General features: G+C 46.9%; 2 protein-coding genes and 1 pseudogene across 2 annotated transcripts; 2 read left to right on the plus strand and 1 right to left on the minus strand.

Annotated features, from left to right (window-relative positions):
- Positions 1-974: 974 nt before the first annotated feature.
- On the plus strand, positions 975-10,217 carry SHD (Src homology 2 domain containing transforming protein D). The gene is made up of 8 exons (XM_036741858.1): positions 975-1,287; positions 2,745-2,852; positions 7,608-7,634; positions 7,693-7,857; positions 8,337-8,401; positions 8,444-8,502; positions 8,896-9,015; positions 9,647-10,217. Exons 1-8 carry the CDS (start codon positions 975-977, stop codon positions 9,831-9,833), a joined length of 1,044 nt encoding a protein of 347 aa, XP_036597753.1. The 3' UTR covers positions 9,834-10,217.
- A 3,381-nt stretch (positions 10,218-13,598) lies between these two features.
- On the minus strand, positions 13,599-19,773 carry TMIGD2 (transmembrane and immunoglobulin domain containing 2). Its single transcript, XM_036742177.1, has 4 exons — positions 19,673-19,773; positions 18,650-19,003; positions 14,929-14,964; positions 13,599-13,821 (listed from the first exon to the last, which is right to left on the minus strand). The coding sequence occupies exons 1-4, from the start codon at positions 19,719-19,721 to the stop codon at positions 13,676-13,678; spliced, it is 585 nt and encodes a 194-aa protein (XP_036598072.1). The 5' UTR covers positions 19,722-19,773; the 3' UTR covers positions 13,599-13,675.
- Positions 19,774-24,006: 4,233 nt separating this feature from the next.
- LOC118831953 lies at positions 24,007-24,724 on the plus strand (annotated as a pseudogene).
- The last annotated feature ends 1,434 nt before the right edge of the window (positions 24,725-26,158 follow it).

Genomic DNA, 26,158 nt, shown 5'->3' on the forward strand with positions numbered 1-26,158 from the left:
CATCTGAGTTAAAAGCTCGGCTGGTCTCTTCGCGGTCGCCCCCCCCGCCCCGCAGAACCAGAAGCGGGGCCGCCTCTGCCTGGAACCCGCTCCGCCCCCCCCCCGGTGCCCGGTGCCCGCCTCCTGTGCCCAGCAGAACGCTCATTCCTTCTGTGGCAGCGGCATTCGGGGCTGGCCTGGAGGCTGGAGAGCTCCCGCCTCCCGCAGCACTGCCTGGGCGGCTATAACCTAGCAGAGCAAAGCAGCGGAGCCGGCGGGGACATGAGCTCCCTGGATGAGCTCCCCGCAGCCCAAGTTTGCTCTCCTGCTGCCGCCGCCACTGCCGAAGCCCACCTTTCCCGTTGCCTAGAGGTTCTCACACCTTGAGAAGCTGGCCCCTACCTCTTCAGGGTTTTGGGGAGAAGACACTAGCTTCCTTCCCTAGCCGCTGTCCCAGTCCCTCAAGATTTGGGGTCCCGGAGAAGATCTGAGCATTGAACGCCGAGGCAGATGATCTGGTGTCCACACATTCATACCTGAAGGTGGTTGGCTGTGACCTAAGAAATTCCTTGGCTGTTGCCCCAGAGACATCAGGGGAAGACTAGCTACGATTTCAGAGCCTGCTGGAGTCCCTGCTGGGCCGGGACTCCGCACTGAGTCTGGCGCTGACCAGGCTAAGGTGGTCACCTGACCTTCCACCTCCGCAGAAGCCTGGAAGCTTTGTCCCTGGGACCATCCACTAGCCGGGCTAGGATGGGATCAATAGCTCCTGTCTTTCCTTCTCCAGGCCCTGAATCTGCCTCTCTCTCTCTGACTTCTGAATCTATTCCTCAGTTTCCCCACCTGGCTCCAGGAGAGTGCTGATGAGCCCCCAGAGACAGGGGGGGCAAGGGTTGAACTTAACAACATTCCTAAGTAATCCATCCTGGTCCACTTTCCCGGCCTGATCCTCAAAGGCTAGGCTCCCTGCTGGGGAGTAATTAGGAAGAGGATACATGGCCAAGTGGCTGAGGGACTACCTGAGCTTTGGTGGTCGAAGGCCCCCCCCACAACCCCCCAAACCCGATTATACAGAGAGTGACATCTTCCGGGCCTATCGGGTTCAGAAGAGTCTGGACTTTGAGGATCCTTATGAGGATGGAGATGGGCAGGAGGAGCCAGAATCCACCTGCTCCAGTTGCCCTAGCAAGCCTTCCTGTCCTGGGGACCACCAATATGGTTCCCCCAAACACAGGCTCATCAAGGTGGAGTCAGGTGACCTGAACCGCAGTAAGATGTTGCTGGGAGCTCCTGGGGAAGACAAGGTAAGTACCCAGGGTTTGAGGGAAGTTGGGGTGGGGAGGTGGAATTTAGTTCTTGGGTGCTCAGCCCTGCCCCAGATAGAATGGCCACAGCCTAGAGCAGTGTGCTTCTGTGACCTCCAGAAAGTCACTGTCTTTGTATTCTGCCCAAGGTCAAAGGTATTGGGTTGAAAAGAAGGCCAGAAAATGGATAACAATAAATTACATTCCTCTAGCCAAAAGCCTTTCCAAGAAACAGCCCTCTGGGTTAGGCAGCATATTTGGTATTAAACCCATTTTACAGGTGAAGGAACAGGCTAAAGCTTGTCCATTATCTTACAACTATTAAGGACATGAGCTGGAATTTGAATCCAGTTCTTCTAACTCTAAATCCTACATATATGTGGGCGTGTATGTATATGTCTATATACACATACATACACATATATGCACATATACATACATATATATACACAATATGTGTATATAGACATACATGTATATATATGTATACGTGTGTGTGTATAAATTCTGCTTGAAGTAGGAAAGAAAAGGAAGCCAAAGAGCTGCCTGGTGGTGCCTCCAGGAGCTGGAAAAGGCTGCCTAGTAGTGGGTGAAAAGGAAGCCCCAGGAGGACCAGCATCAGATCTGTCAGGGCCAGGAAAGGGTGTCTGTGATCATGGGAGCCTGAGTGGGGCTGAAGAGGCTCAGAGGAGACAAACTGGATGTTAGGTGTGATAGATGGTGATTAAACAGGGAAGATGGCCAGAACTGGATGAAGAGAATGAGGGAGAGACTGTGACTGCTGGTAGAAGGGAAAGGACAGAAGAATCAATCTGAGATAAGGGGACAAATGAACTTTGAAAGAGAACGTCAGCTATCTTGCCCTACAAGAAAGTAAGGGAAAAGGGGATGGGGGGAGTGGGGTGACAGAAGGGAGGGCTGACTAGGGAACAGGGCAATCAGAATATATGCCATCTTGGAGTAAGGGGGAGGGTAGAAGTGGGGAGAAAATTTGTAATTCAGACTCTCGTGGAAATCAATGCTGAAAACTAAAGATATTAAATAAATAAATAATGATTTGAGGAAAAAAAAAGAGAAGGTCAGGACTGGAATGGCAATAGATCATGGAACGTCAGAATTTGGGCTTTAGAATGCAGAATATTTGAGTCGGAAGGGATCCTAGAGCAGAGAAGAACATCAGAGCTGGCAGGGATCATAGAACACGGAATGTCAGAAATGGAAGGTCAACAAAACAAAACGAACAGCTTGGAAAGGACTTCAAAACATAGAATGTCCACGTTGAAAGAGACCTTAAAACACAGATCATGATGCTAGAAAGACCCATGGACCACACAACATAAATGATGAAAGAGACCTTGGAGATAGATCATCAAGGCGGAAGGGGGCAGAGTGGGGAGGGGGAGTATTTGGGAGAGGTATCAGAGAACCACCCTGAGTCCCTTGTCCTCACCTAGACAGCAGATGACAGTGAGTATTCAGATCCCTTTGACGCCCAGCCTGAAGGTCAGTCGGGTGTCCCAGAGCAGCTTCCTGCTGACAACAGCTACATGGAGCCCTATGATGCCCAGTGTGTGGTAACAGGTAAGTGTCATTGCATTGGAGTGGGTGGGTAATGCCTGCTTCTGCCTGGCCCTTGAGGGGCCCTCCCCAAGTAATCCACTTGTCCTTAAAGCCAAGTCACTACTAACATTCCTAATCCCCAGCCCCCACGCAGGACCAGGAAGGGAAGCACTCACCACTGACTCATGCACTTGGCCTTCTATTCTCTCTCTATAACAGGGGTGGGGAACCTGCAGCTTCAAAGCCACATGTGGCCCTCTAGGTCCTCAAGTGCAGCCCTTTGACTGAATCCAAACTTCACAGTACAAATCCCCTTAATAAAAGGATTTGTTCTGTAAAACTTGGACTCAATCAAAAGGCCACACCCAAGGACATAGAGCCACATGTGGTCTTGAGGCCTCAGGTTCCCCACCCCTGCTCTACAACTTCTCCCTTCATGATCCCATCTACTTCCATGGCTTTAATTATCTCCTCTATGTGAGTGACCCCCAAATCTCCATCTCCAGGCCAGCCTGATCTGCTTCCTGGGTGCCAGTTCCACATTTCCCAGAAGCACCAAATTTCAGTTAAAAGGTACCTCCAAGTACCTACCCCAAACATATGGGAACAAAAACAAAACTCTTTGCAACTTACCTGAAATGTCTTTGCTGGAAGATCTCCAGGGAAGGGGAACCCACTGCCTCCTGGGGCAGCCCATTCTGTTTTTGAATCAATGCAAAACTAGAAAACTTTTTCTGGCTTCAAGCCCAGTACAGTCTCTTTGAATCTCCCACCTGTTGCTCCTAGTTCTATCTCCTGGGGCAAAGAAAACAAATCCAATCCTCTTTCAAGGAAGGCTTTCAAATACTTGAAGTTATCATCTTCACCTCTCCCGTACCCCAACCAGGTATACCCTAGAAAAATTCCTTCAAGTGATTTATCCTACAAGGCAGGTGGGTGGCCAAGTGGATCAAGCACTGGACTTTGAGTCAGGGACACCCGAGTTCAAATCCTGTCTCAGATACTAGCTATGAGACCCTAGGCGAGTCACTTGCCCTCTTCTCTCAGTTTCCTCCCCTGTTAAATGTGAATAAGAACAGCTCCTACCTCACAGGGGAGCTGTGAGGATCAAAAAACAAAATCTACACAAAACAATTTGCCGACCCTGAAGCTCTATATAAATGTGAGATCCTTCAACATCCTTCCTCTGGAATTGCTTCAGCCCATCAATATTCTTCCTCAGACATGGTACCCAGAACTGAATAGAGTACTCCATAGGAGGGCCAACCAGGGCAGAGTAAAGTGGGCCTGTCACTCCCCTAATCCTAGACATTGTGTCTCTCTTAAGGTAGCCCAAGACTGTATTGTGGGGGATTTTGGATAGCCACATCTCAATTGAGCTCTTGTGGTCCTCTGAAGCTCTCAGATCTTCTTCAGATGACCTATTGTCTAACTCTGCCTCCCCTATCTTATATTGTGAAATTGATTGTTTGATCCCAAGTGTAAGACTTAATATCTCCCTTTATTAACTCTTACCTTATTAGACACTGAAGCTTTTTGAATCCTGTTTGAATGTGTCATCCATGTTAGCTATCTTTTCCCAATTGAGTGCCACCTGCAAATCTGGTAAGTGTGCCATCTCTACATGTTAATCAGCATAAGACCAAGCCCAGATCTCCTAGAGACTTCATTCTCTGTCATCAACTGTTGATGACTACTCTCTTGGCCTGGCTGGCCATTTGACCAATTCTCCAATCCATGTAGCCGTCCCATTTAGACAATTCTCCTTTTTCTTCCTCATTGGAATTGTTTCTCTTTATGTCTTTATAATTTCATTCTTGGCACTTCCCACCCCTCCTGGACTGATGTCTCTGCTAGAATTTTAGTCCCTGGGGTTCTAGGTCTCCTGTTTGTAAATGATTCGTCTTGCTGCGTGTTCTTCTAGCAACTCATACTCAGACATGTCCAAAACAGAACTCATCATTATCTTCCTTGTGCTCCCCTCACCCCAAGAAAAAAACCTTCCTCTCCTACCACCTTTCCTGTTTCTGTTGATGATGCTATCAACCACCCTGTATTTCTTTCTCAAATCCTCAGAGTCATCCAGCTCTTCCCCCTCCCTTAGTTTCCACCCTCAATTAGCTGCCAACTCTAAGCCATTCCTACATCTCCCAAAGCCATTCCCTTTCCTTGCTAACAAAACCACCAACCAATTATTGCAACTGCCTCTCATTTGATCTCTTCCTGATTCATCTCTCCCCTCTCCAATGCATTCAATATGCAACTGCCAAAGTGACACTCATAAGACAGATCATGTTATCTCCCTCACTCAAAAATTTTCCATGGCTCCCTACTGTCACTAGGATAAAGTACAGATTAATTCCTTAGCCTGGCATTTAAGGCCTTCCATGATCTGGCCTCTGTCTACCTTTCCAGTCTTATTACTCTCCTTCTCCCATTGTACATTCCAGCCATGCTGTACTTATCCCCATTACCAGATTCTTGTTTTCCAGGAATTCACTCAGGCCATCCCCCATGAGATGGGGACACACACTCTCTCTCTTGAATGTGGAAATCTTTGTCTTTCTTCAAAGCTCATCTCCGATTCCCCCCGCCCCAATCATGAAGCTTTTTCCCACCCCCCCAAAGTTAAAAGTGTTCCTATCCCCTTCTCCAAGCTGACGATGTTCCTGCTTTCTTCCAATATTGCTAGAGACCTCTGCTTGTAATATTTTCACTTTGACCTGGAAGCTCTGGATTTTGGTTATGATATTCCTGGAATATCATATCAACTACTAGAGGTAGTTGGTAGAGTCTTATGTTTTCACTTTACCCTCTTGTTCTAGCATGTCCGGGCAGTTTTCTTTTATGATTTCTTGAAATATGTTATCCAGGTTCACTTTTTGGTCATAGCTTTCAGGAGGTCCAGTGATTCTTAAACAATCACTTATTTTTTTTGTTTTCTAGGTCAGTTGTTTTTCATATGAGATCCCCTACATTTTCAGATTTTTTTCAGTCTTTCAATTTTGTTTTAGTATTACTTGTCTCATGAAGCTTTTAACTCCTATTTGGTCCATTCTTATTTTCCAGGAATCTGTTGTTTGGGTGAAGTGTTGCACTCGTCGTGTTAAACTGTTCATTCTCTTTCCAGGCCTCTCCTCCAAAACTCTCATTTCTTTCCCAATCTTTCCCTTATTGTTCTCATTTATCACATAATTTTAAACTCTAAAAAATATTTGTTTCATTTCTTCTAGGAATCCTACTTGATCTTGTGGTCCAACTTTTTTTTGAGGCTTTCTTGATGTTTTGAAGTTATTCTCTTCTTCTGGGTTTGTCTTGGGCATCCCTGACATCAGTGACAGTTCTTTATCTTTGTTTGATCATCTCCTAGTCTTACTTCCAGAATTGACACTTTGTGTTATGACGAAGCTCTGTGCACTTCTGACAGGATGATGTTGGCTTGTTATTCCAGGTCTTACCTGGAGTCCTGCTTCTATATTCTTTGGGCATTGAAGGCCAAGTACTTCAAGGATCACGGAGGAGACTTGAGCCAAGAAGCTGCAGACTTCCAGTAGACCCTATGGGATCATATTATGGTTATGGTCTGATTGCTGCCCTCCTGGGCTTTCCAGATCCCAGACCTTGGGTTGAGTCTAGGCTACACAGCTGTAAACTTGTTCCTGGATGGCACTCCAGTAGACTGTAGTCAGCCCCAGCTCCTATCTGCTAGCTAAAAGGTTCAGCAGGTACAGAGTGACTCTGCTCCTGCCTAGCCTTGTTCTGGTTCTGCTCTGGGAGAGGTGGATTACTAACCTAGTTCACAACCCTGGTGACTGAATACTCCATCAGGCCCTTCTGGGAGACCCCATGCCTTTGGTCTAAGGATGTCTTCAACCTGCTCTGAATCCAAAAACTGGTCTGTGCTTCTCCTCTAGCTCAGTTAAGTCTAGGGAATCACAATTCATTCTGGAAGGCCCTGCCCTGCCCTGCTGCCTAAGCTCCAGATATGAGGCCAAGGTTCTGGCCTTTCTGAGTGACCCCACACTGCTGGCTTGGGCCTGGGGTGAGTTCATGATTTGTTCTGTTGTTGACCTGAGGCTGAACCCTGGAATCTGCCCTGGGTGACTCTATGGTATTGCCTGTTCAGAGCCCTGGGGGCTGAATATGCTGTGTCTACAATCCAGGGCCACTTCTGTGCCACAATTCTTGACCTGGTCATTTGTCTATGGGTCCAATTTGTGATTTGGGGCTGAAAGGATGGTCCATCATGGTTGCTCTTTAGATTTCCTGATCACTTCTAGTCCTGGGGGGGGGTGGTCTTCTTAGGTCTTTGTTGGAATAGGTGAGGGGAAAGTGGGGCTGTCTTGCTTCCTCCTTCTCTGCCATCTTGACCAGTCTCCCCCCAAAGCCCTGTGTCTAGAATTCTCCCTTCCCCCTGTCACTCCCTACCTTGCCAACATGGCATATCCCTACAATTAGAGTGTAAGCTCCTTGAGAGCAGGCACTGTATTATTTTTCATCTTTGTGTCCCCAAGCACATTAAGTGTAGCAGGGAGGAGATAGGGACTGGATCTGTGATTTCACAGGAAACTCCAAGATGAGGAAATTCCCTCTACCAATTCAAATTGGCACCTTTTCGGCAAGTCTTGGAGAATTGCTTAGAGCAAGTTAAATGATCTACCCAGGGTCACACAGCCAGTATGCGCTAGGGGTGAGATCTGAACTCAAGTCTTCTTGACTTTATGGCTAGCTCTTTATCCACACTGCTTCTCAAATGTATAGTAGGCTCTTTATCCACATTGCCTGTCAAATGTACAGTGGACACTTAATTAATGTCTATTGAATTAAACCAAACATCATTACGCACCAGACCTGCAGCTCTATGACACCCCCTATGAAGAGCAGGAGGCAGGGGGCAGCCCTGAGGCTGAGAAGCCCCGGCAGAGCCGCCTGCCCAGAGATGATGAGCGGCCTGCAGAAGAGTATGATCAACCCTGGGAATGGAAGAAAGACCACATCTCCAGGGCTTTTGCAGGTACTAGCCCCTTGGCTCCCCTGAGGCCTCTGACCAATCCTGGCTTTATTGGCTGTCCCACTTTTGACCTCTTCTCCTAGTCTCCCTTCCCCCCACCCCTAACTTATCCACTCTGTCAACCCCATTCCTTGCTTAAGGCTTGCTTAACCCCTGCAGCCATTTCCCTGTTAACCACCCCTCCCCGCCCCCCCCCGCCCCCCCCCCCCTTATGCTGACTCTGCTGCATCCTCCATTCTGATATCTGTCCAGGCTGAATCTTCTCCCACTTCTAGACTGTGATCAGTCACTCATCACACTAGTTTCATTTTTAATATATGGAAGCCCTATTCCTCTTAAGCCCTGAGAGCCTCCCCTAATCCCCACCTCTCCCCTCCCCTCAGCCCCCATCTCTGAATCCAATGGCTAGTCCCTGTTCTTTGCCTTCAGAAAGACCGGTTGGTTAAGTAAAGCATCCTTTGCTTTCTCTTTGCCTGATCCAGTGCAGTTTGAGAATCCTGAATGGGAGCGAGCCCCAAGCCTGGCTAAGGAGCTACGGAGGCCCCCAGCTAAGACCTCAGGCTGGGTGGGGAAGGGGCCCAACCCAGAGGAGCATAGCCCCCAGCCAGCTGAGCATGTGGACCCAGCCCTGCCCCTGGAGAAGCAGCCGTGAGTGATGAGACCTAGCCAGGTCAAGGTGGGGAAGGGGGTGCAGTGCAAAGTCAAGGCTTAGTTCAAATGTAGCCCCTTTCAGGAAGTCCTTCATGATTTCCATCCCCTAGAAGTGCTTGGCTTTGATGGTTCCTCCCCAGAGTAACAATCTCTCAGGACTCTAAGGTCCCTTAGAGGTCAAATCCATCTCCCCTGGGTTTTTTGCTGACGCAAAGTCACATGCCCAAGGTCACATACCAAATTAGAAACAAAACTGGGATAAGGACTCATAGTCCAGGGCCTTGAATCTCAAAATGCAAGTATGGGAGGAGAGGTGCAGAGCCCGGTCGGTCTCTGAGGGTGAGGCCCTGGTCACCTGCCTTCACTCCGTTTCTTCCTGTCCCCTATCAGGTGGTTCCATGGCTCCCTGAGCCGGGCTGAAGCTGAGAGCCTCCTGTCCCTGTGCAGGGAAGGCAGCTACCTTGTCAGGCAGAGTGAGACCAGTCATCCAGACTTCTCTCTGTCCCTCAGGTGAGCCCTGGGTGCTAGGACACTGGCCACATCTGAGAGCAACCTCAAGGGTCAGACTCCGGTGGGGAGGGAGAACTGGAAGAGGTCACCATGCCCTCCTGGGAACTGGGGAGGAGACTTTGGGTTGAGAGGGAGGGACTCCATTTGAGTCACCATGACCAAAAAGTGGCCACCGGACAGGTAAGGCATCGATCTCTGCCCTTCAGCAGGCTGGTGCTTGGCCGGCAGACATGGTCTGTCACTGGGTTCCTATTCTAAGCCTTTCCAGCCTGATAGAAGGCTTCAGGACCCCCACAAGGGGGCAGAGGGAATAATGACAATATCCGCTATACTTCTCTACAGCAGCATCTTCTGCTTAGTTTATTTCTCTATAGAATAGAGGGAGCAGTAGGTGCTTTTGAGATCCAGGCCATGGAGGCCGTCTGAGCCTTTTGTGCATGTGCCCCCAAAGGCGAGAGAGATGGTCAGGAGTCATAAGGCTCTGCCCCCTGACTCACTGTGACTGTGTCACAAAGGGCCCTCTCTGGGCCCTTCCAGAGCTTGGCCTTTGGCCTTTATTCTTTTTCTCCTTGGCTCTAGACCTCCACCCTGGGTCCTCCCCCTGACCCCAGGGCCTCCTCTTCATTCCTAGGAGCAGCCAGGGCTACATGCATATGAAATTCACCCGAACAAAGGAGAACAAGTTTGTGCTGGGTCAGCACAGTGGGGTCTTCTCCAGTGTGCCTGAGGTTGTACATCACTACAGCATCCGCCCACTGCCTGTGCAAGGCACTGAACACCTGTCCCTGCTCCACCCCATCACTGTGCAGATCCCCTGACAGCCTTCGCACAGTGCCTGGAGTACATGGTACCCAACGGGCACCCCTGTGGCCTCATGCCCAATTGTCCCTCCTGGGCTGCTGCTTCTGGCCATGGTACTCCCATCCCAGGCAGAATCTCTGAGCTGGAAGAGACCTCAGACCATCCAGTCCAACCTCTCCTCAGCAACATCTCTGACTAGTGGCCAGCCACTCTTTGAAAACCTCCACTGATGGGAAACTGACAACCTCCGGAGGTGATCCATTTCACTTCCAGATGGCTTTTGTGGTTATCTAATTGACATCTGCCTCTCAGAAGCATCTCTCCATCACTCTCAGTTCTGGCCTTGGAGACCAATAGAGAACCTGTCTTATCTCTGTCTCATATGCCAGGCCTTAAGATGCTTGGGCAATTTGGGCAATGGCTTTCCAAGTTCTATTGTCCAGGTTTAGCATCTACATGTCCTTCCACTGATCGTGCCGTGTCAGATCTCAAGGCCTGTCTCTGTCCTGGTCACCTTCCTCTATCCTGGTCACCACACTGGACTAGCTCCAGTTTGCCACTATGCTCCCTATAATGGGCCCCCAAGCCTGAGGCCAGTACTACTGATGAGATCTGACCAGGACACATACTTCCCTAGCTCTGGACTTGGTGCTGCTCAATAAAGGCTAAAAGTCAACTTGGTTACGAGGCTATACTGCCCTGTTCACTTATAATGAGTTCCTCCAAGATTCATTGAGTACCCATTTCAATTCCTGTGCCAGTCCCTTGGGGAAAAGGTGTCTCTGGCTAAAGCAAAGACACAGGCCTCTTGCTCAGCCCTAGACACGATACCCCCATCAAAGACACAGACCTGGACTCTGCCCTTGGGTACAGAAGAGTCCACTCTAGGCTGGACACAATTTACCTGGAGAAGTTACAAAGAGTGAGTGGAAACTCAGGCTTGCCTCCATCCCTTCCCATCCCAGGCTGGAGGAAGCAAATGGTGTAGATGAACATCCTTGTTCCCTGGACCTGGGTTTTCAGACTCCAAGGGTTTTTCCCACTCTCTCACACCCAATAAATAAGTTATATCTGACTCCTACATACTGTCATGAGAGAGGAGGAGGAGGAGGAGGACAAGAGCTTCTGTTGGGTGGGAGCAGGGTTGGCCCTCCCTCCTGGCATGTGGGAGCCGTTTCAATTGTGCCCTGCCTAGGTTGCTAGCATAGGCAAGGCACTTGGTGGGCAAGATGGTATGGGGTAGGGCCAAGTTGGGATGTGCTTGGCTCAACCCCTGCTTCCTTAATCTCCCATCCATTATGTGGGAAGGTATCCCACAGGTCACTCCTATTGGGGGATGGAGGAACTAGGTGACAGTCTGGGTCAAGGAAACTGCCAAGTGGGAGGGCAGAGACATGGATTGTGCCCTCAGCTGTGCCCTTTTCTTTTTTTTAATTTTTTTTGGAGGGGGAAAGGCAGGGCAATTGGGGTTAAGTGACTTGCCCAAGATCATACAACTAGTAAGTGTGTCAAGTATCTGAGGCCAGATTTGAACTCAGGTCCTCCTGACTACAGGGCCAGTGCTCTACTCACTGCACCACCTAGCTGTCCCAAGCTGTGCCCTTTTCTTGCCATGTGACTGGGCAAGTCCCTTCCTTTTCCTAGACCCCAATCTCCTTGTTTGTAAAACAGAAATACTAATAAAATGATTTGATTTTAGAGACATGTTAAGTGCAGGAAAGTCTGTAGAGATCTTCTAGTCCAATCCTCCCATTTTACAGATAAAGAAACTGAGGTTGACAGAAGGGAAGTAATTTGTCCAAAGTCACATAGGGACTAGGGATCAAAAAGCCAAGACTAGAACTTGGGGTCTCATGACTTGGGGTGGGGAGAAGGGAGGTCATCAAGAATTGGGGTCTAAAGGCCTGAAGTCCATGGAGGGCTCCTGGAGCCTATTCACCTTCCCCAGGCCTGTTGGTCTGCTCTTCTTCAGTCCCCTTCAGGTCCCCTTGGCTCTGCCAACCTTCCTGTATGTCTGTGTCTCTGACAACATCAGAGAGGACATCTGTCTCCATGGAAACAGGAGGGGGAAGACTGCTCTCAGTTGGTGAGACTTCAAGGTGACAGGCAGAGGCTGGAGGCAGAAAGCGCTCCATCCTATGGGAGTTTTCAGACCAAGTTGCAGGCAGAAAGGGGGCAGGTAGAAATGAGTTATTCTGGCCAGCTGCCCATGCCCTTCTGCTCTCCTTTCTTCCCATCTGTGCTCCGAGGGGGAGGGGGGTAAAGAAACAGCTGCAGTGTGTGTGTGTGTGTGTGTGTGTGTGTGTGTGTGTGTGTGTGTTCATGCTGCATACATGGCATGGGAGCTCTGGGCTGCAGGCCAAGTCTAGAAAAAATCCTTAGTACTCTGATCCTGGGATGCAGGCTGGGAATACCAGGCTGATCCCAGACCTATAGCTTCTCTCGATGGAGCCAAAGGAAGCTCACTATGTATGGGGAGTGGAAAGTGGAGAGATCAGTGTTTAAGTCACCCCAGGACTGGGATAACAAGGAACTGTCTCTGTTCCCCCAGTGTCAGGAAGGTCCCCAGGAAAGGTCACTTCTTTCTGCATCCCCCCCAATCCACTCAGCTATTCCGCTAGGAATCCTTGAGGGATGTGGGGATGGTGACCCCCATATACTTCAGTCTTTCCTCCATCCCAGCCTCAGGATCTCGATTCCCCAGATCCCAGTCTTCTTCCAATAACAACCAAGATCCCAGACTTCTTTGATCCTACTCCCCCGCCAAGGTCCCAGTCTCCCCAGGTCCCTCAAGAGAGAGGAAGTGACTTGTGGAAAGTCCTTTTAGTCAGGTCAACTAGTTCTTCAGTAAAAACCCTGCCTCCTTTCTTCTGTCTCTCCACTGTGCCCCCCGAGCTTACTCTCACTCTCAAGTGTCCCCTGAAGTCTCAGCCACCCAGAATTTAGCTTCCCTAGATTCCAGCCCCTGAATAATAGGTTTTTCAAATTTATCTCATCAATACCAGCCCACAGATGCCAGTCTCTCCATCTCAGCCCTGCTTTGCCCTCCAATTTTAGTTTCCCCAGAAAATCTAAGTCTCCCCCAGAGTCTAATCTCGTATTGCAATATCCCCAAATCCCAGCCCCCAGGCTCCTCCATTCCAGTCACAGGGATCCTAGTTTCCTCACATCCAAGTCCTCTTAATCCAGCCCCTAAGATTTCAATCTCTTGGACTCCATCCCTTCCCTTTTCCTTCTCAGGCCCCTGGGGTCTTACAGTCCACACCCTTCCCTGGTCTCATCAAACATGAGGCTCTGGTTTCTCAATGCCAGGCTTTATGGAAGGACTGTTAGAATACCAAATCACTGGGTTTTAGGGGTGGGGAAAGGAGGAGAGCAAGTTCAGGCAGTACCCTAGATGGCTTCCTAGGAGATGATGAAGATGGTGTATGAGAAGACTGGCCTCGGATCATCTTGGTTCTGTTTTTTTTTCATTTTATTTTTCAGTCAACAAGCATTTATTTTCCCTAAACCCTCCCCCCATTAAAAAAGAAAAAAAAACCAAACCCCTTGTAACTAATATGCACGGTCAAGCAAACCATTCTCCTGTCGTCCATCTCTAAAAATGTAGCCCCAGCTCATCTTTAAGCATTGGCTCCTCCATAACTTGGCTGAAGAGTCAACCTCCCAGTTTCTGGGAAACTTCAGCCCTCCCCCACTTTCCTGCTCTCAGGAAGGCTGACCCCTCCCGAAGCCCCCACTGGGCTGGGCAGAGAAATCCTAGGTTAAGTAGGGTGGGGAGGAAGCTCTTTTTATTGGCTGAGAACTACCAGGATGCAGGCTGCAGTGGGTCTGGGAGGGTACTAGGGGGCTGGGCCCTCTAGGGTGGGGGCTTGGGGAAACTAGTAGAGTAGATGCTCTCTTCTCTCTTCCTCTCTGGTGCGCATGCCAGACTCTTGCCCTTGACTGGCGTGGTAGGCCCAGCCTTCTGGTGGTAGGAGAGAACATTGCCATAAAAGTGGTTCTCTGTGGAGAGACAGGAGAATGCGCCTTAGTCCAAAGACCTCTCTCTAGGGCTGACTTGGGGGTTGTGTTTCAGTTTCGTAACTATCTCCTCCTGCTCTGGAACATTCCCCCATCTCCAACATCAGGAACATGACCTGTGCAAATGCAGCTATCTCTAAGGGTAGAGAATCTCCTTGGGAGGGTGAATTGGGGAGCAGAGTGAATTGGATCAATAAGCAGCAGCTACGGAGCAGGTTTGGGAGCCTTCCCTCTTTTCTCCATCAGGGGCAGAGAACACAGTTTCCTAATGTGCTCACAGAGACTGAGGGGCAGCTTGTGGGGCCTGACCAGGACTCTGGGATGGGGGAAGGGGGGAACACTGTACCCCTAGGGGGGCACTGGGGGAGTGCAAGAGGGGAACACTGTGCCCCTAGAGGCTGACCTGGTACTGGGGGAGTGCAAGGGGGAACACTGTGCCCCTAGAGGCTGACCTGGTACTGAGGGAGTGCAAAGGGGAACACTGTGCCCCTAGAGGCTGACCTGGTACTGGGGGAGTGCAAGGGGGAAACCACGTGCCCCTGGGGCCTGATCTGGTCCTGGGGGATTACGTACCAGAGTCTCTTCTTCTGCTAAGGAATCTCCAGATCATTTTTCCCAACACAGCCCCTAATCCCACCATGACACTTGCCATGAGCAGCCATAAGAGAAGACCTTGAGAAGACATGGGCAGAAGGGATAGGAGATTCCACAGAAAGGCAGTGAGTGGAGAGGTTGTGAAGAGGGGAGGGAGGACAATGAGAAACAGAGGTACAGTGGAAAGAGCCATGGGTTGGGAGTAAGAGACCTGGGTCTAAACCCTCCACCCCTGCCTCTGACTCACTGCAAGACCTTCGGCAAATCTGGTTTCTAGGGCCCCTCTCCTCCTAGCTCTAACAACCTATGTCCTAAGGTCCCTCCCAGCCCTGACTTTCTATACTCCGAGGACCCTTCCAGCTCTCACAGTCGATGATGATGATGATGATGATGAAGAGGACGATGGCCAAGCTAATTAATAGAGATTATCTCATAGGGAGAAGGGAGGGTCTGGGAACAGGAATAGGGAGACACTAGATGGGGGTTGCTCCTTACCTGGGAAGAGTTTGTTCCAGCTGCTTTTGAAGGAATCTGCAGAAACAGAAATCTCTGTAGCTGAGTCTCCCACAGTGTGATTCTCTGGAGGGGTTTTGAGCTTTTAGCAGTTTCGTTTCTCCCCCTTCCCTTCCCTCTGGGGGACAGAACCTGGCCCCTCAGTGTGATCACTAAGGCTCCTTGATTTCAGAGGTCCATAATCCATTGGGGAGGGGGTGACACACATAGTTCCCTAATCTGGTCGTAAAGTTAATATATCTCTGGAAATTGCTGGGTCCTCCACTTCCCTCTCTTCTCCACTCCCATACCCATATCCAGTAAGAAATATTACCCCCCTCCCACCCAAGTTGGGAGGTGATTTCTGTCTCTAAGAAATTCTGGTTTATTTAGCCGTCCAAGGCGTGTGTGTGTGTGTGTGTGTGTGTGTGTGTGTGTGTGTGTGTGAAGAGCTCAAGACTGAACCTCCATCCCTTACAATTTTTCCAGGGATGCTCCTCCAGGGAATGGGGGAGGGCACCCCTGGCATAATTCCCCTCCCCCCAGTGCAGTAAGGGAGAGATCTGGGAGGGGGTACAGCAGCTGTCAATGTTGGGTCCTTGCCCAGGGGCCAGGCCAGAGCCAACACTGCCTCCTATGTCTCTGCTAATTGGTAATTGGCCCCTCCTAGCAGAATGGAAACTGGTAATTGGTAATTGGCCCCTCCTGGCAGAATGAAAACAGGGTAGGCGTGTGGGTGGCACAGATTGGCATAGGGCCAGAAAAACCATTGAGTTTCAGAGAGCTGGGATATCTGTGGGCGGGTGTCATGGGCTGGCACATGGAAAATCTGGGGACATCACAGGGTGACCTTTAGAGCCAGGCCAGAGATTGTGAGAGCCATTTCTGAGAGATGGGGGGGGAGGGGGAGAAGAGATAACTGGGAAATCATCCAAAATGAGCCAGAATTCTGAGGCTGAGAAAGGAGGAGGCAGATAAAAATTTCTCTTGGTAGAATCTTGGACTAGAAGGCGGGATCCCTGAGTCTGTAGTTTTAGCTCTGCCACTCATTTCATATGACCTTGTCACCACCCATGTGGCCTTGGAGAAGTCACTGCCTATCTCTGGACCTGTTTTCTCCTCTGTCAAATAAGAGTGCCATACTCAACTCCCTCTAAGATCCCTTCCAGTCCCTTCATTCACTACATCAACAGACATTTATTAAGCTTGTGGGCAATGCCCTATGCTGAGCACTGGAGACAGGAAGCTACATGGGACACATATCTTGCTCATGAGAAGCTTACAATCTAACCATGGAGAAAAATCCTACTTAGGTAGTTATGTTATAATAGAGAGTGAGAGAATGTATAAATTTTAGAGGAAGGGCGCTAGGATTTGGAGAAACAGGGCCCGGCTTGAATCCCTTCTCTGTGACCTTGGGCCTCTCTGGGCCCAAGGTCACCTGTAAAATGAAGGTGTTGAATTCCACAAACACATAATGAATCCCTTCAGCATGCTAAGGGCTAGAGATACAAATGTAAAACCAAAACAGTTCCTCCTCTCAAGGGGCTTACAGTCCATTGGGCAGGCTGGGAGAAGGTACAACATGGACCCAGATACAGAAATAAAAGGTCATATGAGGAAGGCGAAAGAGCCAAAAATTGGAGAGATCTAAGAAAGGCTTTTCAGAGGAGATAACACTGAAATGGAATCTTGAAGGAAGAAAAGGATTCTGAGAGACAGTGAGGAGGGTGATAGGGAGTTCCAGGCATCTATGGGAAAATAGGATATTCAAAGGTACGAAGTCAGGGATGGGACATGAATGCCAGCCAGATCTGGTGAGGAACCACTAGTCCAATTTGGCTAGGACGCGGTGTTCATGAAGGGGAGGAATCTGGAAAGGTAGTTTGGAGCCAGACTGTAGAGTCTGGCTTAATAAAGGCTATAATGTAACATCATACCATATCATATCAAATATAATATAATATCTCATATGTCATGTATCACAGAATAATAAATATAATAAAAGCTTCATAAATGTCTGTTGATGTAGTAAATGAATGAACAGGAAGGGAGCTTTGAGGAAGTTGTGTTTTATCCAAGAGGCAATGGGGAACAACTGGAGATTTTTGAGTGGAGAGTGACATACCTAAGACCGTTTGGCCCCTGCATGAAGGATGGACCAAAGAAGGAAGAGACTGGAAGCAAGGGGGATGATTAGGAAACTATTAAGGTAATCTAGGTGAGATGTGGTGTGGACTTCCAAGAGGTGGAAGATGTAATGAAGAAAGAACCCAGGGTGTGCTGGTAAATGTTTAACAATTGGCTTCCTCCCCCACAAAAAAAAAAAAGTTCATGTGACACACTTTTAAGTTTAATCAGCATTACTAACACTTTCGCCTCCTAAAGTATAAACAATCAAGAAAAAAAATCAAGTGCTGATTTGTAGAATTTACCAATTTCTGAGGTGTAAATAAATGCTCACATTGAAAAACATCTCTCTGGAGCCAGATCAAGCTGCCTCCAGCACAGCTTGAAAGTTGAGGTCTGGTAGTGTTGAAGTGGGGATAGAAAAAGACGGCATGGAATTCAAGGACAGAGGACAGTGATCCTTGGTCAATGACAGATTTGAGACTATGAAGGAAGGAAAGTAAGGTCAGAGCAAGAATGATGGACAGGAAGAGGATGGTAAGATGGGTGAACTAGAGGTAATTGTGTGTGGAACGAGTGAAGACCTCTCATAAAAAGGAACGAATTAGATAAATAGAAATAAGTAGGATAGCAAGTTACTTAGATATTCTCCTGTCTGTAAGGCCGTTTCTCTACTTAGATATCTTTCCTTCTGCATTCTACAAGTTAAGCTAGTGACCGTAAGGCCCCTGAGGTTAAGAACAGGACACAGGATGCTCACATCCTGTGTATTTACCTAATGGCGAGAGGCCTGAAAGAAAGAAGGGCTGAGGTGAATAAGTCAGCAACCATAAAATCCTCTGAAAGTAAGGATAGGACACAGGATGCTCACTCCCTGTGTGTTGACCCCAGGATAAGGGACCCTCAGCTCAGCAGAAAAATGGATGAAAAGCTGGAAAGCCAGGTGCAATGTAGACGTGCAAGGCCAGTTAGGTATGAATGATGGGAGATGAGGTGTAAGAGTGCTGGGGATATCCATCACAGATGTAAGGGTGATGGGAAAGGCTAGTTTGCCACAGATGTGAAGATGAAGTAACCAACCACTGGCTTCTTCCTGTCACAGATAACCAAACTATTTGTTCCTTGCCATTGTCCCTGGAATAGATTTATCGAGTTCAGATTGTACCCTCAAAGCTTATGTCTGAAAGCTGAGAGGAAGGAGGTTGGGAGGGGGAATTGCGGTTAGGGACCTATATAAACACCCCAATTTTCTGTGTCTAGCGCACTCTGACACTGAGAGAACCCCAGTGCTTCTTGTGTCTGAGTTGCCCTTTCCCGTGGGATCATAATAAATTTTCCTTTCTACTTTCACCTTGAGATGCCTCTGTTTTTAATTCTTGGATTCGTAAAACCCATCACAAACAATTGTAAAGACAAAGAATAGGTGTGCAAAGAATGAACAGGAGAGAGAAGGACAGGAGAGGCATTTCAGAGTCTAGCATTGTGGAGGCACCACAGTTTAAGGGGGTGAGGAGATCATGATCATGATCTCCTGGATGGTCTAAACGACCCTGGACTTGTCCTCTACCCTTCCTTCTGGCCTTCTTCCCCATACCTGAGACTATCAGCTGTGTCCCATTGCCTTCAGCTGTCTTAAATACTGGGATTTCCATTGTCACATGGCACACATAGTGCCCACTGTCATTAGCATTCACATCATCCAGACTCAGGATGATGGTATTTTCTGGGATCCAGATCAAATTGGCTCTGGACCCCCAGGTAACCTGGCGGGAGTTCCGACTGATGGGTGTGGACCGGTGAAGTTCCTTGCCATCCTTCTTCCACTCTGCTCGGAATTGCTTCCCTTCAGCCCAGGTAACATTGCATGTCATGTTCACTTTGTCACCCGGGGCTACCTCCAGGACTTGAGGCTCCTGCTTCACCATCAGATTAGTCCCTCCTGAGAGCACTGGGTTGAGGGAAGAGAGAAAGGTCAGGGTTGATGCTGGGGGGGACAAGCAGGAGAAGAGCAAGGAAGCAGCAAGTCAAGATTCAATTCCTCTAAAGAGCCTTTTCTGACTACAGAATCTGAGGGACCCAAGGGACTTCAGGCTCCCAGAGTTGGGACTAGAACCCAGGTCTCCTGACTTCTAGTCCTGGGAATTAGCACTTTCTTTAATCCCTAGTCTCTCCCAACATTCTACATTCTAAGGTCCCTATGAAATTTGACATTATGTTCAAAATTCCTCCAACTCCAACACTGTTTCCATCCAGCTTTTCCTTTTTTCCTATTTCTCTTCTGTTTTCTATGTCCTAAGAGTCTTTCCAGCACTAATGTTCCATGTTTTATGGTTCAATAGTTTCTTCGTCCCTACTAAGAATCTGAAATATTGTCCCCATAAATGCAGACAGTGGACACTTAGCTAGGAACTTTGTACACTCCTCATGTATAAATTTTAGAGGAAGAGCAAAAGAAGGGAGGGCTCCTTCAAGATTCTTTGAGAGTCCCATGGTCTGAGAGGACAAGAGCCTCAGCTATTGTGGGACACTGGAGGGTCATGGTCTCTGTGATGACACAGGGAGATTGAGGCTTAAGTGAACCTCCAGGTAGGCAGGGGCCTTGGACTTGGGTACTTACCCCCAGACAGCATCAGGAAGAAAAGGTCCATAAGGGGATATCCCATCATTCCTTCCCCCTCTGGCTCCTTCTCACCTTCAATCAGCTCCAGTCTCCCTTTCTGCTTGTAGAGACCAATGTGTTTCTCAGGGTAACTCTATTCCTTTCCTCCTCCCCACTTCTTTCAACCCACATATTCTCTAGATATGACCAATCTGACAGATACTATTTCCTGCCACAATATCTGCCCCTCCCTCTGTGAAGAATTTTGAAATCAATTGCATGACATGGGAGATACTGGCCAGAATGGCATGCCTACACCAAAGAAGGCATTGTACTGTGTGAGTGAAGCAGAATTATAGTAGCACGAAATGTGCAAATTTGGAGATGTCTCCACTCCAAATACTCATGTGGACTATTTGTGCCAGAGCTGTGGTAGAGCCTTTCAAACTCACAGTGGTCTGATCAGCCACAGCTGGACACATTGTATCTTGACTCCAACATAGTGATATAATTTTGATCCTCTTTGAGAATGAAAGACAATAACCAACCGACCAACTGGAGTGGTTTGCCATTTCCTTCTCCAAATAATTTTGACTGATGAGGAAACTGAGGCAGACAGAGTAAATTGACTTGCCCAGGGTCACACAAATGTCTGAGGCCAGATTTGAACTCAGGTTCTCCTGACACTAGGCCTGGTGCTAATCCAGTCTACCACTCTGTAAAGGAATCCCTTCTATGGGTAGGAGGGGAATCATTAAGTCTCTGCTTGGACATATCTAGGAACAGGTTGCTCACTGCCACCATAGCAGCCTTTTTCACTATGGGACTGTCCTGATGGTTAGAAAATTCTTTCAACTGAAATCTGAAAAATGCCTTTCCATTGCTATTAGCAAGACAGGTACAGATATGTCATAGGTAGCTAGAGAAGTTTCATAAGCACTTTGCAGAACCACAGGCTCTCAGGGTAGGAATCACATCTACAATAAAATAATAAATGACATGCTTGTAAATCACTTTCTATACCTTTTCTCTTTTGATCCCACATGGCCACATTGCTTTTAGATTTGTCTGCACCTGTCCATCATGTCTTCCTTCCTCAGGAAATGAATTATTGGGAAATCACATTAAATTGTAAGATTGCATCTGCCTGGTACTCCTCCCATCTTAACAGTCCCCTCTGACCCTGATCAGACCCTCTGACTGGAGGGCAGGGCCATGGGCTCCAGGGCCTCCATTTAAAAAAGAGGATTGACACAGTTTTCCTGCCCACTTGCTAAGGCTATATTGTTTTACATCAAGCCCTTGGGTGAGGTTCTTCCCTCTCCTCCCCCCTTCTCCCAGCTTTCAGTTTCCTGTTGTGTGTTGTCTTTTCCTATTAGATTATAAATTACTTGAGGACAGGGACTGCCTTTGTTTTTATTTGTGTTTTTATCCCCAGTGTTTACCACAGTTCCTGGCACATAGTAGGGTTTTAATAAATGTTTATTGGCTTACTGAGCCTCACAACAACGGGGAGTGGGGTGTGTGAAACTTATTACTGGTATAATTATCTCTATCTTACAACTGGGGAAGCTGAAGCTCAGAGAGGTTAAAGTGGTTTAAAGCTCATAATTGGACTACTTGCTTATAAGGGTCAGTCCTGCAATCAAAAAGCGTATATTAAGCTCCTACTAAGTTCCAGACACTGTGTTAAGTGCCGGAGATGCAAAGAAAGGCCCTTCCCTCCCCCCAAGAAAAGTTTCTGCTCTCAAGGAGCTCAGAGTCTAATGTATAGCTTAATATTAAAACTTAAGTTTTAAGCTTAAAACTGCACTAAGACTTTTAGGACACCTTATATGCCTTTTAAGATTTGCAACCCCCTTTATCTGTGGTTTCTCATTTGATCCTTACCACAGCCCTGGGAGTTTAGACAGAGGTGAAATATTAATCTAGGTCTTCCTGACTAGGTCAGCCCAGCAGTATGAGTTTAACAGTAGATTGTGAGACCCTGAAACCAGCAGAGGTGGGGAGATTTCCGGGCAGAGAGCTACTAACATGCACAGTCCCAGCTGCATAAGCTCTCATGAGCATCAACCACTGGCTGATCTCTTCTTACAGACAGCAGCAGCTGCAGTGGGGTCTGTCTCCTGAGAGGCTTCAAAGAACCTGTGGCCCTCCCTCAAACCAGGGTTTCAAGAGGCCTTAAAACTCAGCTGGGAAGGGTTCTGCCTTAGAAACAGCTTTCATTTTTTGCGTGAGGCACCTGAAATCCAAAGAGAAAAAGCAAGTTGCCCACACATCAGTGGCTGAGTTGGGATTCAAAGCCAAATCCAGTCCTCACTCCATTCTGTCCCAGACCAAGGACTCCATACCCTCTGGCCTTAAAGTCCCCCTTACCCCACAGACCATCTTCCCCTAGCCCTAGCTCCCCTGGGAAGTCAGAATCTCAGTCCTGGAAGGAACCTCAGAGATTAGATAACCCCGGAGCTCTTAATGTGTGTGTGTGTGTGTGTTCTGTACTCATTTGGTGGTCTAGTGAAGCCTATGGATCCCTTCTCAGAACTGTGTTTTTAAATGCATAAGATAAAATACAGAGAATTACCAAGGAAACCAATTATCTTGAAATATAATTATCAACATAATTTTTAAAAAAAGTTCATGGACCCCAGGTTAAGAATCTCCTCATATTACAGATGGGAAAATAAGATTCCGAGAGTAGAAATCACCTGCCAAGATTGCATGGGCAGTAAGTAGCAGAGATTTGTCAACTCTGAAAACACAGAACCAAAAAGTTATAGGTTATGCAGCTGTTAACTCTGAAAATAACAAAGAGCTCACACAGATTATCGCAAGCACAGTTAACTCTGAAAAATAAAACAAAATAAAACCACAGAGCTAACAGTGGTCACAAGCAAAAAGCTTTCTTTATTCAGTTGGAGGAGGGAAACTAGACACATGCTCCTCTAGTAGGAGAGCCACTTTAGTGTGGGCAAATCTCAATAGATATAGTGGCTATTCAGTGAGCTGTAGCCCTCACAATGAGGGGGAACAGCAAAAATGAGATGGGTTTTATCCATAGCAGGGCTTCATGACTGGAACATAGGTACTATAGGTACCTATCTAAGCTCAGAGATCACCTGGTGCTGGTATGAAACAATTCTAGGATTTTGCTGTGACTGAGTTCATCCAAAGGGTGAGCACAAAGGATTGTTGTTACACCAAGCTCAGTACAGAGCTTGCTTGCTGAAACTAAGCTCTGGAAAACAGGGTCTCTCCTAAGAGTAAAAAGAGAGGGGTGGTCTTGGCATGTCGTTCCTGACAGACTTAAATTCAGATATTTTGACTCCATTCCCAGGTCTTTTCCTAATACACCATAGGTTAGAAGGACTCTATCTGGTAACTGGGCAAAAACTGGAAAGGAGTCTGGCAGAAATTAGGCTTAGTTCAATATCTTATACCATATTCCACTATAAATTCAATTAGAAAAGAAGCACATCATTTACCTTTACACCTATGCATAGAAGATAAATTCTTAACCAAACCAAGTATAGAAGTGATAGCAAAATAGATCATGTGAAATTGAAATGCTTTCATTGAAACAAAAATAATACCTCTGGAAAAGAAGGGAAAGCGTGGACCAGGAAAAAATCTCCGTATAAAATATCTCTGATAAAGGTTTGATATCCAAGATACATAGAAAATTAACAGAAATTCATACAACCAAAAGCCATTCCCCAGTAGAGAAGTAGTCAGGAGATATGGATAGTTTTTAAAGGAGGAATTGTGAGCTATTAATACCATGTGATAGAATGTTCCAAATCATTAATAATAAGACAAATGAAAATCAAACAACCCTGAGCCTCACACTCAATAAATTTATAAAGATGACAAAGGACAACAGCAAAACATGACCCATCAGCCTTGGTATTCCCTCCTTCCCTCTGATTAGAGAGAGTGGAGCCAGGAACCGCCCAGATCACCATTAAAGAAGGGAATTCAGCTCAGAGCATCTCATTTCTTACCTAGATGCACTACTTTAGAGCTTCTTTGAGTTTTCCGCCTCTCCCCACCCTTTTCAATTTCTTTTTGTGTGTTATCTTCCCCTACTAGATTGTAAGCTCCTTAAGGGCAGGAACTGTCCTTTTATCTTTTATCTCTTAACACAGTACCTAGCATGTTGTGGGTGGTTAGTAAATGTTTATTGGTTTTCATTGATGATGTATACAGAAAAGCCTGGAAAGACTTATGTGAGGCAGAGTGAAGTACAACCATAGAAATGTCAATGGACTGAACAATCACCACAAACAATAGAAGACTGATGTTTGGAAAGGATATTTGGAACGAGTTTGGCCCCAAAGAAGACCTATCGGAAGATGCCTTCCTCCTCACTTGAACAGGTTGAGAGAGGACTTGTCCTTGGGTATGGGGCATTGCATATAACATCAGATTTTTTCTCTATGTATTTATTAGTTTTGCTGCTTTTCTTTTTCTTCATCCTCTTTTAAAAAAAAATTTTTTTTTTTGTTATAAGAGATAGCTCTAGGTGGTTATAGGGGAGATACGGGGTTGGGGGCGGGGCGGAAATCTAGGCAACATAAAAACAAAATAGCTCGCTTTCACTGCCTGATTGTTGCCATCATGGGGCTCATTCCCTCCCAGCAAGGGCCTGTCTCAGTCTTCTCTGTCATACCACCACAGTGTGCCCACGTGGCTGAAGCTCACCTTGGACGACGTGAAGGAGCAGATTTACAAGCTGGCCAAGAAGGGCCTGATACCCTCGCAGTTCGGTGTGATCCTGGGGATTCTCGTGGCATGGCACAAGTACGCTTTGTATTTAGCAACAAAATTTTAAGAATTCTAAAGTCCAAGGGATTTGCCCCTCATCTTCCTGAAGATCTTTATCGTTTGATCAAGAAAGTTGTTGCTGTCCAAAGGCATCTTGAGAGAAACAGAAAGGATAAGGATTCTAAATTCCATCTGATTCTGCACGAGAACCTAATTCACTGGCTGGTTTGGTACTACAAGACCAAGAGAATGCTTCCACCCAATTGGAAATATGAATCATCCACAGCCGCTGCTCTGGTTACATAAATTTTGGTTTGTGTACTAAAACAATAAACTCACATATAACTGAAAAAAAAATAAAATCACTTATGATCTAATTTCTAAATTAGATGAGTCCTTAAATATATAAGGTCAGAAGTAAAAACTCCCTTCAACATCAACCAATCCAACTCCCTCATTTTATAAATTGGGAAATGACGTAGGAGTGAGTGATTTGCTTTGAGCCAATGTGGAAGAGACAATGATTGTAGATTTGGAAAGGCCAGGAGAACTGCCCTTCAATCTTTTGATCAATCAATTAAATCAACCAACAAGTATTTATTAAGATATTGTGGATCAAACTCAGTGTTAGGAATACAAAGACAAAAAAGAAACAGTCTCTGTACATTGTATCAGAGGAAACAACATCAATACAAATATAAATACAAATTAAATAGGAGGCAGCTAGGTAGCTCAGTGGATAGAACCCTGGGCCTGGAGTCAGGAAGATCTGAGTTCAAATGCAGCCTCAGACACTTACTAGCTATGCGACCTTGGACAAGTCACTTAACCTCTGTTTGCCTTAATCCACTGAATTCCTCTAGCATATTTGCCAAGAAAATGCTATGAACAGTATGGTCCACAGGGTCATGAAGAGTTGGACATGACTGAACTACTGAACAACACAAATTAAACAAAAGACAGGGCAGCTAGGTGTTGAAGTGTATCGAGTTCAAGGCCTGAAGTCAGAAAGATATAAGTTCAAATCCAGTCTCAGACAATTCCTAGCTGTGTGACCCTGGGCAAGTCCCTTAACCTTGTTTGCATCAGTTACTTCATCTGTAAAATGAGCTGGAGAAGAAAATGGCAAACCACTCCAGTATCTTTGCCAAGAAAACTCCAAATAGGGTCATGAAGAGTTGGACATGACTGCAAAACAAGACAAAACAAAAAACAAACTAAAAGCAAGGCAGTGGTGAGTGTTGCTGGGAAGGCATTGGCCACTGAACCTAGGAAAAAAAAGGTCTAATTTAGAAGGTGGATCTTCAGCTGAGTTTTGATGGAAGCTAGGAATTCTGACAGGCAGTGTGGTAAGGAGAGGATGCCTATGCAAAGGCAAAGAAATGGGCAGTGTAATGTCAGGTCTGAGGAGCAATGAGAAGACAATTGAAAAAGACCTTTGGTAGGACTCTGGAGACCTCATAGCTGGTTGCGTGTCTCCTCCCTTCCACAAAACAAGGAGGCTCAACTAGATCATCAGTTCTCAAACTTTTTAAATCTCTTAAAAATTTTTGAGGATCCTCTCCCCCAAATAGCTTTTGTTCATGTGGGCTACATCTATCAATAATTACCATTTTAGAAACAAAAAAATCTTAATATTATTAGGAAAATAGTTTTGACTCCTCAGATGCCCCGAAAGGAAGTCATCCCAAGTACATTTTGAAAACCATCTCCCTTCCCCCACTAGAGGATCTCTAAAGT

Source organism: Trichosurus vulpecula, chromosome 1 (assembly GCF_011100635.1).
Source record: "Trichosurus vulpecula isolate mTriVul1 chromosome 1, mTriVul1.pri, whole genome shotgun sequence".
Taxonomy (NCBI): Eukaryota; Metazoa; Chordata; class Mammalia; order Diprotodontia; family Phalangeridae; genus Trichosurus; species Trichosurus vulpecula.

Bases quoted from the DNA above. Each gene is read 5' to 3' on its own strand.
- SHD (XM_036741858.1), top strand. From the start codon at position 975: ATGGCCAAGTGGCTGAGGGACTACCTGAGCTTTGGTGGTCGAAGGCCC. The intron at 2,853-7,607 runs GTGTGGTAACAG...AATGTATAGTAG, and splicing joins GGAGCCCTATGATGCCCAGT to GCTCTTTATCCACATTGCCT. The intron at 7,858-8,336 runs GTACTAGCCCCT...TGCCTGATCCAG, and splicing joins CATCTCCAGGGCTTTTGCAG to TGCAGTTTGAGAATCCTGAA.
- TMIGD2 (XM_036742177.1), bottom strand. From the start codon at position 19,721: ATGATGGGATATCCCCTTATGGACCTTTTCTTCCTGATGCTGTCTGGG. The intron at 19,004-19,672 runs GTAAGTACCCAA...CCCTCAACCCAG, and splicing joins CTTCCTGATGCTGTCTGGGG to TGCTCTCAGGAGGGACTAAT. The intron at 13,822-14,928 runs GTAAGGAGCAAC...GTCTCTCCACAG, and splicing joins CTGGAACAAACTCTTCCCAG to AGAACCACTTTTATGGCAAT.